Source organism: Pezoporus wallicus, unplaced genomic scaffold (genome assembly GCF_028554395.1).
Source record: "Pezoporus wallicus isolate ANWC-B61680 ecotype Strahan unplaced genomic scaffold, APGP_CSIRO_Pwel_v1 contig_1851, whole genome shotgun sequence".
Taxonomy (NCBI): domain Eukaryota; kingdom Metazoa; phylum Chordata; class Aves; order Psittaciformes; family Psittacidae; genus Pezoporus; species Pezoporus wallicus.
In genome coordinates this window covers 909,369-924,348 of record NW_026635653.1, presented here as the reverse complement: position 1 = coordinate 924,348, position 14,980 = coordinate 909,369, and the positions used below count along the sequence as shown (strand labels likewise).

The window sequence follows — 14,980 nt, the reverse complement described above, 5'->3', positions numbered from 1 at the left end:
GCCTGAAAAATCCACTGTGGTAGGCTGGAATAATGTTGGTTTTGTTGTTTTGTTGTTATTGTAATTGGAAATGCAATGTAAGAGGCATTTTCTTATCAGCTTAGAATTCAAATGACTATATATTGGAAAATCATAACCACTGCATTTTTCTTGGAGTTTATCCTGAGGGTATAGGCGATAAGGAAAATGGAAAAGAAAAAAAAAAGGAAACAAAGGGGGAGGAGGAGAAAGAGAGACATAAGGACAAGAATTATCAACCAGAGACTGGCATTCCCTTTATATCTGAAATTTGAGTCATAACATACATAGAATCATAGAATCAGCTAGGTTGGAAAAAACCTTTAAGATCATCAAGTCCAACCATTACCCCAGGACTGCCAAGACTACCACTAAACTGTAGCACCGAGGCCTCATCTACACGTTTTGAACACTTCCAGGGACGGTGATTCCACCACTGTTCCAATACCTAACCACCTTCTCTGTGAAGAAATTTTTCCTAATATCCCGTCTAAACCTCCCCTGGCACAGCTTGAGGCTGTTACCTCTTGTCCTAGTGCTTATTGTTACTTGGCAGAAGAGACTGACCCCCACCTCACTACAACCTCCTTTCAGGTAGTTGTAGGGAGCAGTAAGGTCCCCCCTGAGCCTTCTCTTCTCCAGACTAAACACCCCTAAGTTTCCAACCCAGCAAAGAATACACCTACCGAGGCCATGAACAGCCTATTTCTCCGGCATAATGCCATGGGAGACAGTATCAAATGCTTTACTTAAGTCCTGCCTTTTTCATACCATAGGTAATGAGAAACACAATATGGAACGTATTCATGTTGCTGTGGTTGGGTAGTCATGTAGACTCCACTGTATCCAGGGAAGGGGGCACTTTCAGTGATCAGATAGGAGTTTGTTGTGATTCCCCCCCCCCTTCAGCTTGTCATCTGCAGTCTTATCTACTTCTGTGTTGTGTATTATATATATTTCTCTGTGTATGGTCATGTATCTAGTTGTTTACCTTTCCATAAATGACCCTTTCCTTGATTTTTAAGCATGCTGTCACAGGTAACAGTGGGTTGTCTCTTTCAACTCACCATTCTGTTTCTAGTAGGATTCAAGAGAACAGTTCATCCATCCTACGATAGACATGAACAGATCTAATAGTTGGCCAGAATTTTGGAGCGCATAAGGAGTCATAGGAATTTGGGGATGCCAGCTCAAGTCTCTGTGACTCTGTCCCCTTTTCAAATAAGATAGAATGTGTCTTCATAGATACTCTTACAATTCTCTTGCTCATATAATCTCTTGCTCCCTTGTTTTTCTGTAATCTTTTCCTAGTGCATACTTTGGCCCTGTTGCCTTCCCCTCACTTCCTTTGGAAGAATCAGTGGGTTTTATAGCTCATGCAGAAGTCTGATCACATGAATGTATATAACTAACAGAAGGCTTTTTTTTCCACTGACTTTACATTGTTTCTCATTATGAATGCTTTGCTTCATTGTCTGTTAGTTTAAGAACCCATCTATTAGAAAAATTTTGGTATGTCTTCTGGTTAAATATTTAAAATATTCTGCTGGTAAAAAGAGATTTTCTGGGGAGGAGATTTTAGCTTCTTAACAGAGATTACAAACTTACATATATGATTTGCTTTATTTTTCTGTAGATTAGAAGTACAAGATTTGCCAATGTAAAGCTGTATATTAGAGGGTAATACAGAAGTAATGCTTCAGTGATATATTCAGCCCATAGCTGAAGATGTCCAAGTTTGGAGAGTTTGAATTAAATTAATTTTTTTCTTTGGCTTTTTTCTTGTCTTTCTTCTCCCTCATTCTGAACTAAGCTCTTCTTTCCCCTGGGAAGAAGTATGCAACATAGGACGTGAGCATCCAAAGCATTGTTCTAGCTCTTCCACTAACTCAGGAAATGTTTTTGAACTAGTGACTGAATTTGTTTGGAGGAAGGAGTGAATACGTTATCTGTCAAGAGCAGAAAGTTTATTTTTAGTTATATTCCTCGATAATTTTGTAAAATATAACTGAGAAGTGCCATTGGCATGCTAGTGGTTCTTTTATGAGAAGACCTAAAGCAAGCAGAGCTCTTACTTTTCTGTTTTGAAGAGGGGGGTGAATTTGCCTTTAAAATCTTATTGCATCCTAGTAAGTGAGATTTGAGACAAAAAAAAAGCTCCAAATTTTGATATACTGGGTAGAGAACTGTTTACGCTGCAATATTTTTAATAGAGCTTGGTTGACTGGGCCAAAGTGAGGAAATTTACACTTTTTTGATGGAACTGGAAGAAGACCGGAGTAGGCTAGAACATGCTGACTTGATAGAAAGGGAGTATTATGGGGTAAGTGGACTTGAGAAAGGCAGTGGCAAAGTCAGAGGTGAAAATGCTATCATTGATACACAGGTCTGAATTTAAGCAATTTGCAGAATCCTGGAATGCCAGCCTTCCTGTAAAAAGTTCAAGAAAACTCTCTAATTTCTGGGACCGCTTTTAGGAGGATTCTTGCCATTTTAGTCCCAAAGTTAGGAATTAGAACAGTAAAAAATAAATTTGTTTCCCACTCCCAACTCTATCTACAGGATAACATTTGTTCTAATGAGATATTAAGTCGTAGATAATTTATGCCAATGACAGGTGAAAATAAGTTAAAAGAAAAAAACACACACACACATACAAAAAAGATTAACTGCATTCATGTATTCAGGAAGAAAATAGAAGGGGATTTTTAATATTATCGTTTTGCTTTCAAGATTTTTTGAAATGATCACTGCTTATTTATTCACTTAAGCATCTGCTAAAGACATAAGGAGCCTTTTCTGAGTAACAGAATTATACTATAGGCAGACTCTGTAGGATACTAATTGCACAAGCCCTGTTTCTACAACAGAGTTGCAGCTCATGTTGCTTTGCCCAGTTACTTTGAAAAGGTGCTTTATCTTTCCAATGGTATACAGCTGCTTTTGAAATCAAACCTTTCTTGCCAGTCATGACTCTGCAGATACGTGAGGATATTTATCCACTTTCCCAATTCTTTCTGTAACTCAAGTAATTGTCTATGACATATATAATATATAAATGTATAAATGTTTGCTTTTGTTAGTAAATTTTCTATCAATGAAAATGAAAGTTTACTGCCCATCTTGACATAAAGGTATTGTGCATATGCTTTTCTCCTACACAGCTGTTGAAAAAGAAAGGAACATCCTCATTTCTTCAGAGACTGGAACGAGGGGGGCCAACCACTGTGGCAGTCCAGCTCAGGGTTAGTGAAAATCTTCTGGACAGAAATTTACAAAAAAACAAACAACTCCAAACTCAAAACATTTTAAAGGCAAAATTAATCTCTCCAGACTGCAATGAAAAAAAGAAAAATTGTATGCTTGAGAAAGCTACTTGCATGGCCAGGTCGAGCCTTTTGAGAAAGTGATGTTAAAAGTTAGGATGAGCATATGTGTTTAGCAGTTGCCTTTGCTGCACAGTAATGATTGATAACTGATTTTTTTTCCCTACAGAAATCACTCACAGATATTATTGGGAAGCTGCAGAACTGCACGCCACATTCTGTTCATTGTATAAAGCCTAATAACTCCAGGTTGCCAGATACTTTTGACAATTTTTATGTATCTGCTCAACTGCAGTATATTGGTGTTCTAGACATGGTCAAAATCATACGACATGGGTATCCAGTCCGTCTCTCTTTCACAGATTTCTTGTCAAGGTAAATTCTTTAAGTTTCATAAAACCTTTTTCTTACCTACAGTACAAAGCTTTCTGTCATGTTGTGGTAGTGCCTGTGGTATTGTTTTGCCAATGAGTCTTTCAGACTTTCTTCAGAGAAAAATCATGTCTGCCAGCAAGGGGTATAGGCTTGTTATTTTTCATTTGAAAGAATCATTAATTTCTGAAAATAAATTTGTGAAAATCAGCAAAATGTATTAAATTTAAAAAATTTAACTTCATAAAGTAGTTATATTTTTATAATTTATACTATTTATATGATTTATAAAATACAAAATACTGCAGTTTGTTTCCAGGTCATTAAAAAACAAGGAAAAATAGTCTTAATTTTTCAAATTTATCAGTGTGTGTGTCATGACTTCAGTATTTGTATTTCATATGCTAGGATTTGTTTCTGCAAGGTGATGAGTAATTAATGCTAATACCACAACTTTGTTTTTATTATTGTTGTTAGAAATGAATGAAATTTTGAATTAATGTGACAAGATAAAAGATATATGTGACTGCTGCTGGCTGAGGGCAAAATGTTTTCCTCCATCCCCAACTCAGGTTTGGAGTTCAGGCTCACTTACATTCTCTAATGCTTCGGCAAAAAAAGAGTACCACCTTGTCCAAGAGGCGTTCGGTTAGCAGCCTCATACACTCAACATATGTTCCTCCTCTCTGTGTGTTCTACTCCTTGATTGATATATCAAACAGTCATAATCTGCTCTATGTATTATTTTGCTTCTGAAAAAAAGCATGGGAATATCAGGTGCCTACCTAAGCTTTCATGTGCCTTCTTAGAAAAAGTTGTGTATATTAAGTTACTTCTTAGACAGAATCATATTAACTCTGCCAATAGTGTAAATATTCAAAAAGTGCAGGAGTATAGTAGTTTATAATCCCTCATGTTTCAAAAGTAAGCCATTTCTGTCCTACCACAATGTTAATCCTGCAGCATGAATCCAGAAGTGCAGGGTGGTTGAGACGATAGTGGGAGATTTGGAAAAAGCGGTCTGCTTTCATATTCAGAAGTGGTAAGGGTAGTCTCTATCTAACCATTTCTATCTTACTGAATTGAACACTTCAAGGGACTATTGCATGAGCACAGACCCACAATCTTCTACTGTTAAATCCTTGCAGTTCCTGGCAGGGATTTGGTCCTTTCCATCTGGCTTTTCTCACTGCAATTCCCAGATACAGGTTAAGGGTTTGCACAGGCCTGTTGAGCAGAGTGGTGGTAGCTTCTCTGTTTTGTAAGATAAAAGAGAGTAACCATATGTTGAAAGGTCATTTTATTCAGTTGGCTTCAGTGCCAGGGAATGGTAGTATGCATGTTCACTCTAACAGGACACAAGTCTGGAATGTTGTCTTTTTTGGAGAAACTTTTTTTTTTTAAATATCATTTAAAGAATGTTTGAAGATTCAAATATAATTTCAGTCTTTTTCTTCCACTTCATTAAGTATGTCCAAAAGACAGATTTTAACCTCAAAGTCTAGAGGACATGTGGTGTCTCACAAGAAATATTTATTTGCAGTAGTAATAGTAAAACAAGACTAGCAACAAAACCCAGCAGCAATGTTTAAACTGTTTTTTTTTAAGTGTTCTAGTTTTGTTGCTGTTTAACTTTATCCTTTTCCTCCACAAGAAATTATAGGTTCTTTGCTGCTGAGCCCGTCTTTTTACCTGTTTGCACCAGGTCCTAATAATTGTATTGTTATACATTAAAAGAATTAGTGTTGGGGCTAGGATCCTGTCACTGAAGATTAAGTCCATTTTATAATAAACCCTGTGAATATGTTGAACCTACTCAAAAGTTAGCAATAATCACTCTGCATATATCTCTTGACACTACTAGATTTGTGCACAAAGAGGAGCACAGAGCTCTTGTCACAGAGAAAGAAACCATCAGTGGTGTAAAGCTTTTTACAGTAGCCATTCCTATCTCTCAGGGAAAGGTTACTTTAATTTGAACAGCAGAACATGCCAATTCTTCACTTTATTCACCCTGACCAGTTAACCTTCATATTCACTTTCAGTGTATTTGGATAATTATTTACATTTCAAATAGCTCAAGCATGTGGCTATTTATTCTGTTATTGGCTGAAAAGTATGAATTTTTAAAGCAGAAATTAGAGTTACAGATTGCAGTTCAAAAGTACCATCAATTCTTAATGCGGTAATGATTTTTACCCAATAGACTACAGGTAAGAAAGAGTAAAGAGTTACTAAATTCAGAAGTTATGAGGTAACTTTTCGAAAAGTCTTCTAAAAAGCTGCCACTCCTACTACATCTCTTTACTGCCTCAGTGACTGGACAGAATGGTTTTGGAAAGTGGATAATTAGTTTTGGCAGTGTTCTTATAAATTGGATTTGTTTGTTGGCTGTTCAGCCTAACTGATCTTTGTCAGATTTCCATATATGCTTATAGACCTGAAGTTGATGGACTTTCTCACCTTTCAATTTTTTTTTCTTTGGTGTCAAACTGGTATTTCTAGTGTTCTAAAGAGAATTTGTGGCATGTATCCCAGTTTGAATTCCCAAAAGATGGTGAATTTCTACCCTGTTCCACCCTCTCTGCAGTTTTTTTTAATCATATAAATAATGTGGTCAGAATAAAAAATTAAATTAAAAAAAAAAGTTAATGACTTTTTTTTTTTTTGCTGGCTAATAAAAAGAATGTTTGAATTAGGGGCCTTTGTGATGAAGAGGTACAATGTCAGAAAACCTGGATATTCCATCAGTAATACAGACAGTACCATTGCTTTCTTAATTGGATGAATTTGAATAAATGTCTATTAATATCTAATTAAGATTAATATGACTGGTCTCTAACACATATTTATAAGTCACATTTGAACTCTTACGGTGGCTAAAAATGACAGTAGCTAAAGAAAGGTCATATTTTGCAAAGAGCACTTCTTCCTGGGCTACAAAGGTTAATCATTATTTCTTTTGCTGTCCTTTTTCGATTTACTGGTTCTGCTTCTGCATTATCGAAGTAAAAGTTGACAGCTGCTAGGTGAACCTGTCAATCACTAAAGTTCATTGATTGGAAGAGAAATCTTGTGGAAATTCTGGTTCTTAAGTGGAAGCTGTGACAATTACTGTCAATGAATATATAATAAAAATGGGAATTAATAAGGTCAGATGCTATTAAATGCTGTAGAAACAGGCAGTACCAATGTTACTATGAAATGATATATGTGATTTCAGTGGATTTGCTAACTCCAGCTGCAGTGTTTCTGCTGAATTTGCCTGCAGTGTTGACTCAATTTCTAAGGCTCTTTGAGTAGAGAGACAGAAATCAGTTTTTACCTTATCTTTAAAATGGAAAGCCTTGAGTAATATGCATTTTATGCTCCTGGAAAGGTTTATCTATGCATTTTAGGTTATGTCTTCAGAAGCACTCTCAGTGGGCTAGATTATGTAATTGTAGCTTTGCTTTTAAGTCAAGGCAGTGGCAGAAACAATTTTGAGAAGAGTTCAAAGTTTTCAATTTGCAGCTGAAATTGTACACATAAGTAAAGTATCCTCAAATATCCTTTTCCTGGAAGAAACAAAACAGTAAAATAATCACAGAATTAGGAACTGTCTGCACATTCCTGTTTCCAGCATTTAGCATTTTGATTTTTTTTTAAATGAGGATAATTCCACTCAAGATTCATAAAAAGCACCTTAGTAGGAACTTAGTAATTTGTTCTGTTTTTCATATTCAGTGCAGTGGCAAAAAAGTTAAGTGTCAGTGTGTGCTCTATTACCAGTGTAGAACAGTAGGGCTCAGAAATGTATTGGGGCACAGACAGAGCCTGGTTGTACACGGTAGAACCTAATCTCTTTGCATTAATTAATAAAATAGATCCTGGCTGACTTTCACATCTTTCACCTCACTTGGTGCTCAAAGAAGACATGTAAAAACCACTTGGGATATAAATTTTTAAAAATAATGATAGTGATCAAGGACCCATCTAGAGTAATGAGGTGAGCTTATATTTCTTGCTCAATGCAGTACAAGAATACAGCTGTTTAGGCATATTCAGGTAAAATGAGGCAGTAATATGCTCTGTTTCACTCATTCTGAACAATTTTATTTTGGTACCGTCCTCCTCTACAAACCACATCTCTACATTAGTGTTTTGTAAATTAGATTAGAGATTAACGTTTTATTTTCTCTTTCTTCTTTAATGTGTTTCACCAACTGTGCTGAACCATACCAAGCACTTTTCTTTGCCTGTGTTTTAGTTGCCTTGGTCAGCAAAGAATTTATGAACTATTGCCTTAGAGATTGAGGTTAGCGTCACATATATTTCTTCAGTCTGTCACTGCTTAGTGATGGAGACTGCAAGGTCCAGTTGCACAGATCCTGAAATAAGGCATCCGACAGTTTTTAGCAAACCTTCAGGGCTGTTGGACCTCAGGATAACCCCTGTGGATTATGTGAACTGATAAGCAAATTTATCCTTTCACTTAGCTGATCAGAATTGCAGGACTTTTATGAGGGAAAACATGTTGTTTAGAAAGCACAAAAAATTGTCTGCTAGTGTGCTATTCCTTCTCTTTATTTCTGCATGTTTTGAGGATTTCTTGGAATTTCATTATGTCTCTCAGGTTTCTAGAATGTCTTTTCTGGGTTTCACTTTTTCAACTCAGTCTTGCTGTTTTCCATCATGGAGCTACCATTATGCCTTCTGTTGCTGCTCAAGGAGCAGCAGAGAAAATTTAATACTGGGAAGAACATGAAGGCTGTATCTAGAAGCATATGGTGGTGTTGCAAGAAGAGTCACAAGAGTGTTGTGTTTCACCATTTCAATTCTCTTTAAAAATGGCTTAGATGCATTAATCTAACCTTTACTTTTACGTATGCATATGCAGACATACAGCTTAGTTTATATGTAGCTGTTTGTGCCAACTGCTAAGACAGTTTCAAGTGCAGTTGTGGAGGTGCAGTATCAGACTACCTCCTTTTTTCCTTTTTTCTTTTTCTTTCTGGTGTTATTTCTTTTTTTCCTCTGTGTCTTTCCTTTCTCTCCTTTTTCCTCTTGAAAGCAGAGAAGTTATAATATTTTGTAATATATAATTTTGAATTAAAAAAGTGCAGCAAAATATTTCAGAGTCTTATAAGCAAGTTAGGACATTAGTGAGAACGGTGTACTGAGTAGATTGCAAAGTGATGCGTCATCACACTGGCCCTTTTAGGTTTATTGTCTGCTCTACAATAATATCATCAGTCTTCTAACAGAGCACTGCAATTGATATATGCCATGACAGCTTAAATCCATGCAAGGAGAGCAAGACATCATCTGACCGGTGTTAAAAAGCAATATTCCATTAAAGTACATCAATGATATCAGTTTATACCAAATGGCAATCTTGCCATTTTGTAGTTTGTTGCTTTAGAGCTAGAGCTGGAAGTGGTATTTCTGACTGAGAGTAATCATTTTTGTTTGTCTTTCTTTTAGAATGCAAGAAAGGTGGGTAAATGAAGTATTTTGAAGTCATCAGTTCTGAGGGCATCTTAAAACCAAATTCATGAGCATGGTAATGACTAATTTCCTGTGAAAAATTGAGGTCATCCACGAAGTTTTAAACTGTGATTTTTAAAATTACTGTCTTTGCCAGTTTTCTATATTCTATAAAGAAGTATTATGTGTTAACCCCAGTGGTCAGTTTAGCCCCACACATCTGCTCATTCATTGCTCCCCAGTAGGGTGGGGAGGAGAATTGGAAGGGCAAAAGTTAGAAAACTCATGGGTTGAGATAAAGACAGTTTAATGGGGAAAGCAAAAGCTATATGTGCAAGTAATCAAAAATAAAGAATTAATTCTTTACTTCCCGTCAGCAGGCAGGGTTTCAGCCATCTCCAAGAAAGCAGGACTCCTTCATGCATTTGGAGCTATTTACAGCAGTCTCAGAATTATTCTGGATTACTAATCTCTTGTGAAATCTTGTTGATAGAGAGTTGATTATACTGTAAGAGATGACTAGGACCCAGACTGCACTGACATGCTTCCTGGCAAGCCATAGGTATTAGAATTGGTGTACATCATTTGGGGAGTTGTCTAGATGTTAGCAGATACTTGTGACTGTCTTAGAGGCTATAGGCCATTTGATGCATATATGTACAATACAAAAGCATAGTGATAGTATCTGGCCTATTCATGTTATGAACAAACTCTAAATAGTTCTGTGCGTTGAGCAGACTCTTTTGGTTTACCCTCTTCGGGGTTGTTTCTTTGTAGCTGTTTGGCTTGCTTTCTCCATTTTTCCCCTTAGGCCTTCTTTAATACTCCAAAGAGAAGAAAGGTACCAGATAGCTTCAGATGCCTATAGTAATTCATCTAATTAACTTGGACTTATTTTGTAGCGTAGAGAGAAAAATGGTCACTTTTAAATATGATTCAACTGACTTATTTTAGGTTTATCTATTTTTGCAGGCATTTCACTTTCTCAGTCTGGCTCCTATCTATGGCAAGGGATAAAGTTGGTGGTTTGTAACACTGTAACACTGATGGTTCTGGATCCACAGAATAGGTAGTATTGTACATGAAAAATATCAGTCCTTATGTTACATGTCTAACATTCGACTATGAGAATGATAAGGCTGATGGTGTTTCTGGAGCTTACTGACAGTGTTTCTTTTTTTGGCTGGAGTTTTCCATGGTAGCCCAGTCATCTAGCTTTAGTATCTATTTAGAAGGCAAAAATAAATTACAGCATTGTTTGCTGGGCATCTTCTGAGTTTTGTAATGAAACTCTCATTTGCTAAAGTGATTACAAATGGGTGTAAACTACTGTGTCATTCCACTGAAGTCAGTTGAATTATTCATGTCATGTACTTAAAGAGTTCTTCAGGATCGACACGAAAAAGGGTCCCTTGAGTGGGAGAGATGTAATTAGGTAATAAAATAAAGGTGGCATGATCAGTTTTAAGTCCAGCAATTTGTAACTTCCAAATGTCTGGTGTGCAATCTTCCAGCATTTTTTTATATTATGTTTAGTATAGAATGTATAAAACTTAGAGGAGCTCCTTACAGGGAGGTTATTGTTGTACGCAGTACAGAATGTCCTGGCTTTTAAGCTGTTTCAAGGCGAATCTCTTTGTGCTCTTTTGTCTTCTGCCTTTTTTTTTTTTTCTTTTTCCCTAGCTATGTTCATTTTATTAGGCAATGATAAATCTATTTGGCACATGCAGTCACAACTGTGGTTGAACTGTTTCAGCAGTCCCAGTGGTTTCCTTTATTTTAAGGAAGGATCTGTGATAGTTTAATATGTGTATTTCATTTCCAGAGTTAAGTGCCACCCATGGTACCTCTGGACTGACATTCAGCTTCCACTAGCATTTGACATTTCTTATCTGTCAGTATTAACTAAACATTTATTAAATCACTAAATAACCCTTTTACTATATGATATCCTTAGAATATCTATATGCATATTTTACATACACACACAGAGTATGCTAGAGATTGGAAGGGACCTCAAAAGATCATCTAGTCCAATCCCCCTGCCAGAGCAGGAACACCTAGATAATGTTACACAGGAATGTGAATGTAAAAGCTTGTGCTGTTTCTAAACATCGAGACATGTTCCCACAGACTACTAAAATACCTGCCACAGTACTGGATTCCATCTAAAAGTCTGGATTTAGATAAAGTTGCATTTGTTTACAAATGAGGCTATTGAAAGTTCTGTATGCCTATAACAAGCAGCTAATAACATTAAATTATTTCAGATCATTGATGTTTCAATGAACATAATTACTGAATACTTCATAATTTGCTGACATCACATAATGACAAAGATAATGGACATAGATTTATATGTGGTAGTAAGAATTTCCGATAAATGCCTACTATAGAAATAAATCCATTAAAAGAAAATATTATCAACCACTAATATCTTCACTAGTCCTTATACGCTGAAAACCTTTTAAGGAAATGTCTGTTAAAATAATAGACCTCTCAAATTAATACAAACAACCTCTCTTTAAAATAAACATTTTGAAGAATTGAGTATGCAACACATTAGTTTACGCAAATGGCTCTGTGCAGGAACTTTGAATTATCTAATTAAGGTGCAAATTGTCACATGGTTAGGTTAATTTTACTATATAGCTTTAAAATAACTCCTTTGTATTTACTGATTAATTACATATAACTGTGTATTTTCAGTGCCTAGAAAAATATTAGTTGCTCTTGACAGGGTTTTTTTTCTGCTCATAGGACTTGTATAAATGCAGTCCAGCTGCCCCACACTCAAAAGCAATTGTGACCCTCCTGCTGTTTTTTCTTTCTGTGGCTCTGCAGCTGTTGAATTATTTCCGCTCAACTCAGACATTCGTGCCACCCTTTTTCTCCTTATCCACATCTTGATATTCTTTACAACTATTTAATCTTCAGCAGAAGACTTCCTAAAGCTGTATTTCCTAGTCAGACTGAATAATAGTAGGCAGTTAATACTGATGACATCTGAGAATGAACAAAATCCTATGCAAGCATGCATGTAAAATCCTTTTATGTATCTTAATCACTGGATCTTTGTGTTTTTTTCTTTTTCTTAGACCAACGTGGCATTAATTTAACATCATAAATTTTAGTAGAATTACTCTTGCCGTACTCCATGGTAAATGACAGCAGAATCTTGTCCAGCATTGAGACAGTATGCCAAGGGGCAACCTTAGCCTATCTGGAAAACTGTTGCTTTTATATTTATTTTATTTTATTTATTTTATTTTTCTTTTTTAAAATGGTTTGTCTAACCATTTATAATGGCTTGTCTAACCATTATGCAGTTCAGAGCCCTTTTACCCAGACTGATATTACTCACAGGGTTCACAGGGCACAAGTGAAGCTCCCACATAAGAGAGGTAAAGGTGATCTTCCAGAGAAGCTGTTTTTCTTGTAGGGTTTAAGAAGCTTCTAAAAACCTTTCCCATAATCCCAGTACACCCTGTCTGAGACACTGGTGAGCCCTGTGGGAAGGATTTTATGCATATCCATTCCTCTTTTGCAAAGTCAGTGTTGCATAGAAAAATAAAAACAAAAGCAAGGAAGAAATAAAGCATCATCTAGGTGGAACATCGAATTCAATCCTATTTCCCTTTGATATAAAATTCTTCATTTTACCCTGGTTTTGCTTTCTGCTTCTGCACTATGGCTCAGTGTCTGTCCCTGTCCCTCAGGGATCAGTGTTGGGACTGGTCTTGTTCAACATCTTTGTCGCTGACATGGACAGTGGGATTGAGTGCACCCTCAGTAAGTTTGCCGATGACACCAAGCTGTGTGGTTCGGTTGATACGCTGGAGGGAAGGAATGCCATCCAGAGGGACCTCGACACACTTGTGAGGTGGGCTGATGCCAACCTCATGAAGTTTAACCATACCAAGTGCAAGGTCCTGCACCTGGGTCAGAGCAATCCCAGGCACAGCTACAGGTTGGGCAGAGAAGAGATTCAGAGCAGCCCTGCGGAGAAGGACTTGGGGGTGTTGGTTGATGAGAAAATGAACATGAGGCAGCTTCAGTGTGCGCTTGCAGCCCAGAAAGCCAACCGTATCCTGGACTGCATCAAGAGGAGTGTGACCAGCAGGTCAAAGGAGGTGATCCTGCCTCTCTCCTCTGCTCTTGTGAGATCTCACCTGGAGTATTGTGTGCAGTTCTGGTGTCCTCAACATAAAAAAGGACATGGAACTGTTGGAACAAGCCCAGAGGAGGGCCACGAGGATGATCAGGGGACTGGAGCACCTCCCATATGAAGACAGGCTGAGAAAGTTGGGGCTGTTCAGCCTGGAGAAGAGAAGGGTGCATGGAGTCCTCATAGCAGCCTTCCGGTATCTGAATGGGGGCCTACAAGGATGCTGAGGATGGACTCTTCATTAGGGACTGTAATGACAGTACAAGGGGTAACGGGTTTAAACTTAAACAGGGGAATTTTAGATTGGATATAAGGAAGAAGTTCTTTCCTGTTAGGGTGGTGAGGCACTGGAATGGGTTGCCCAGGGAGGTTGTGAATGCTCCATCCCTGGCAGTGTTCAAGGCCAGGTTGGACAGAGCCTTGAGTGACATGGTTTAGTGTGAGGTGTCCCTGCCCATGGCAGGGGGGTTAGAACTAGATGATCTTAAGGTCCTTTCCAACCCTAACTATTCTATGATTCTATTCTATGATTCTAATATATGTCTTCTTGGATTATTTCGAAATGATCTGGGAAGTGCTTTTTCGACAAACAATGAGCCAATGAAGATGTAGCAACCTCTCCAGGAGACCAAGCAGGAAAGTGTATAAGCCGGCTCTGGTATTTCAACTCAGTATCACATCACATTATGAAAACACCTTGTGTATTTTTCAGAAAAATTCATAAGTCATTTTTTTTGCACAACCTTTTTGCAGTTATTTTAGGCATCTGATTCCAGGCTTCCAAGCGCTGGGACAGGAGCTGGGCGTAAGCATGTGCTTCACAGTATCACAGTATCACAGTATGTTAGAGATTGGAAGGGACCTCGAAAGATCATCTAGTCCAATCCCCCTGCCGGAGCAGGAACACCTAGATAATGTTACACCAGAATGCGTCCAGGCGGGTTTTGAATGTCTCCAGGGAAGGAGCCTCCACAACCTCCCTGGGCAGCCTGTTCCAGTGTTCCGTCACCCTCACTGAGAAGAAGTTTCTTCTCAAGTTTAAGTGGAACCTCTTGTGTTCCAGTTTATACCCATTACCCCTTGTCCTATCATTGTTTGCTACTGAGTAGAGCCTGGCTCCATCCTCGTGACACTCCCCCTTTATATATTTATAGACACTTATAAGGTCACACCTCAGTCTCCTCTTCTCCAAACTATAGAGACCCAGCTCCCTTCAGTCTTTCCTCATAAGGGAGATGTTCCACTCCCCTAATCATCTTCGTTGCCCTGCGCTGGACTCTCTCCAGCAGGTCCCTGTCCTTCTTGAACTGATGGGCCCAGAACTGGACACAATACTCCAGATGCAGTCTCACCAGGGCAGAGTAGAGGGGAAGGAGAACCTCTCTCGACCTACTAACCACTGCCCTTCTAATACACCCCAGGATGCCATTGGCCTTCTTAGACACAAGGGCACAGTGTTGGCTCATGGTCATCCTGTCGTCCACTAGGACCCCCAGGTCCCTCTCCCCTACACTGCTCTCTAACAGGTCGTTTCCCAACCTATACTGGAACCTGGGGTTGTTCCTGCCCAGATGCAGGACTCTACACTTTCCCTTGTTATATTTCATCAAGTTACTCCCTGCCCAAC

At 38.0% G+C, this 14,980-nt stretch overlaps 1 protein-coding gene across 5 annotated transcripts in view; it reads left to right on the top strand.

Moving 5' to 3' along the window:
• The window catches only part of MYO16 (myosin XVI), a 388,271-nt gene that overhangs the window by 308,113 nt on the left and 65,178 nt on the right, over positions 1-14,980 (top strand). For all 5 annotated transcript variants that reach the window (XM_057397231.1, XM_057397226.1, XM_057397227.1 and 2 more), the window contains 2 exons: positions 3,183-3,263; positions 3,514-3,719. In XM_057397231.1, the coding sequence (XP_057253214.1) occupies positions 3,183-3,263; positions 3,514-3,719 (287 nt within the window). The remainder of the gene's footprint in view (positions 1-3,182; positions 3,264-3,513; positions 3,720-14,980) is intronic.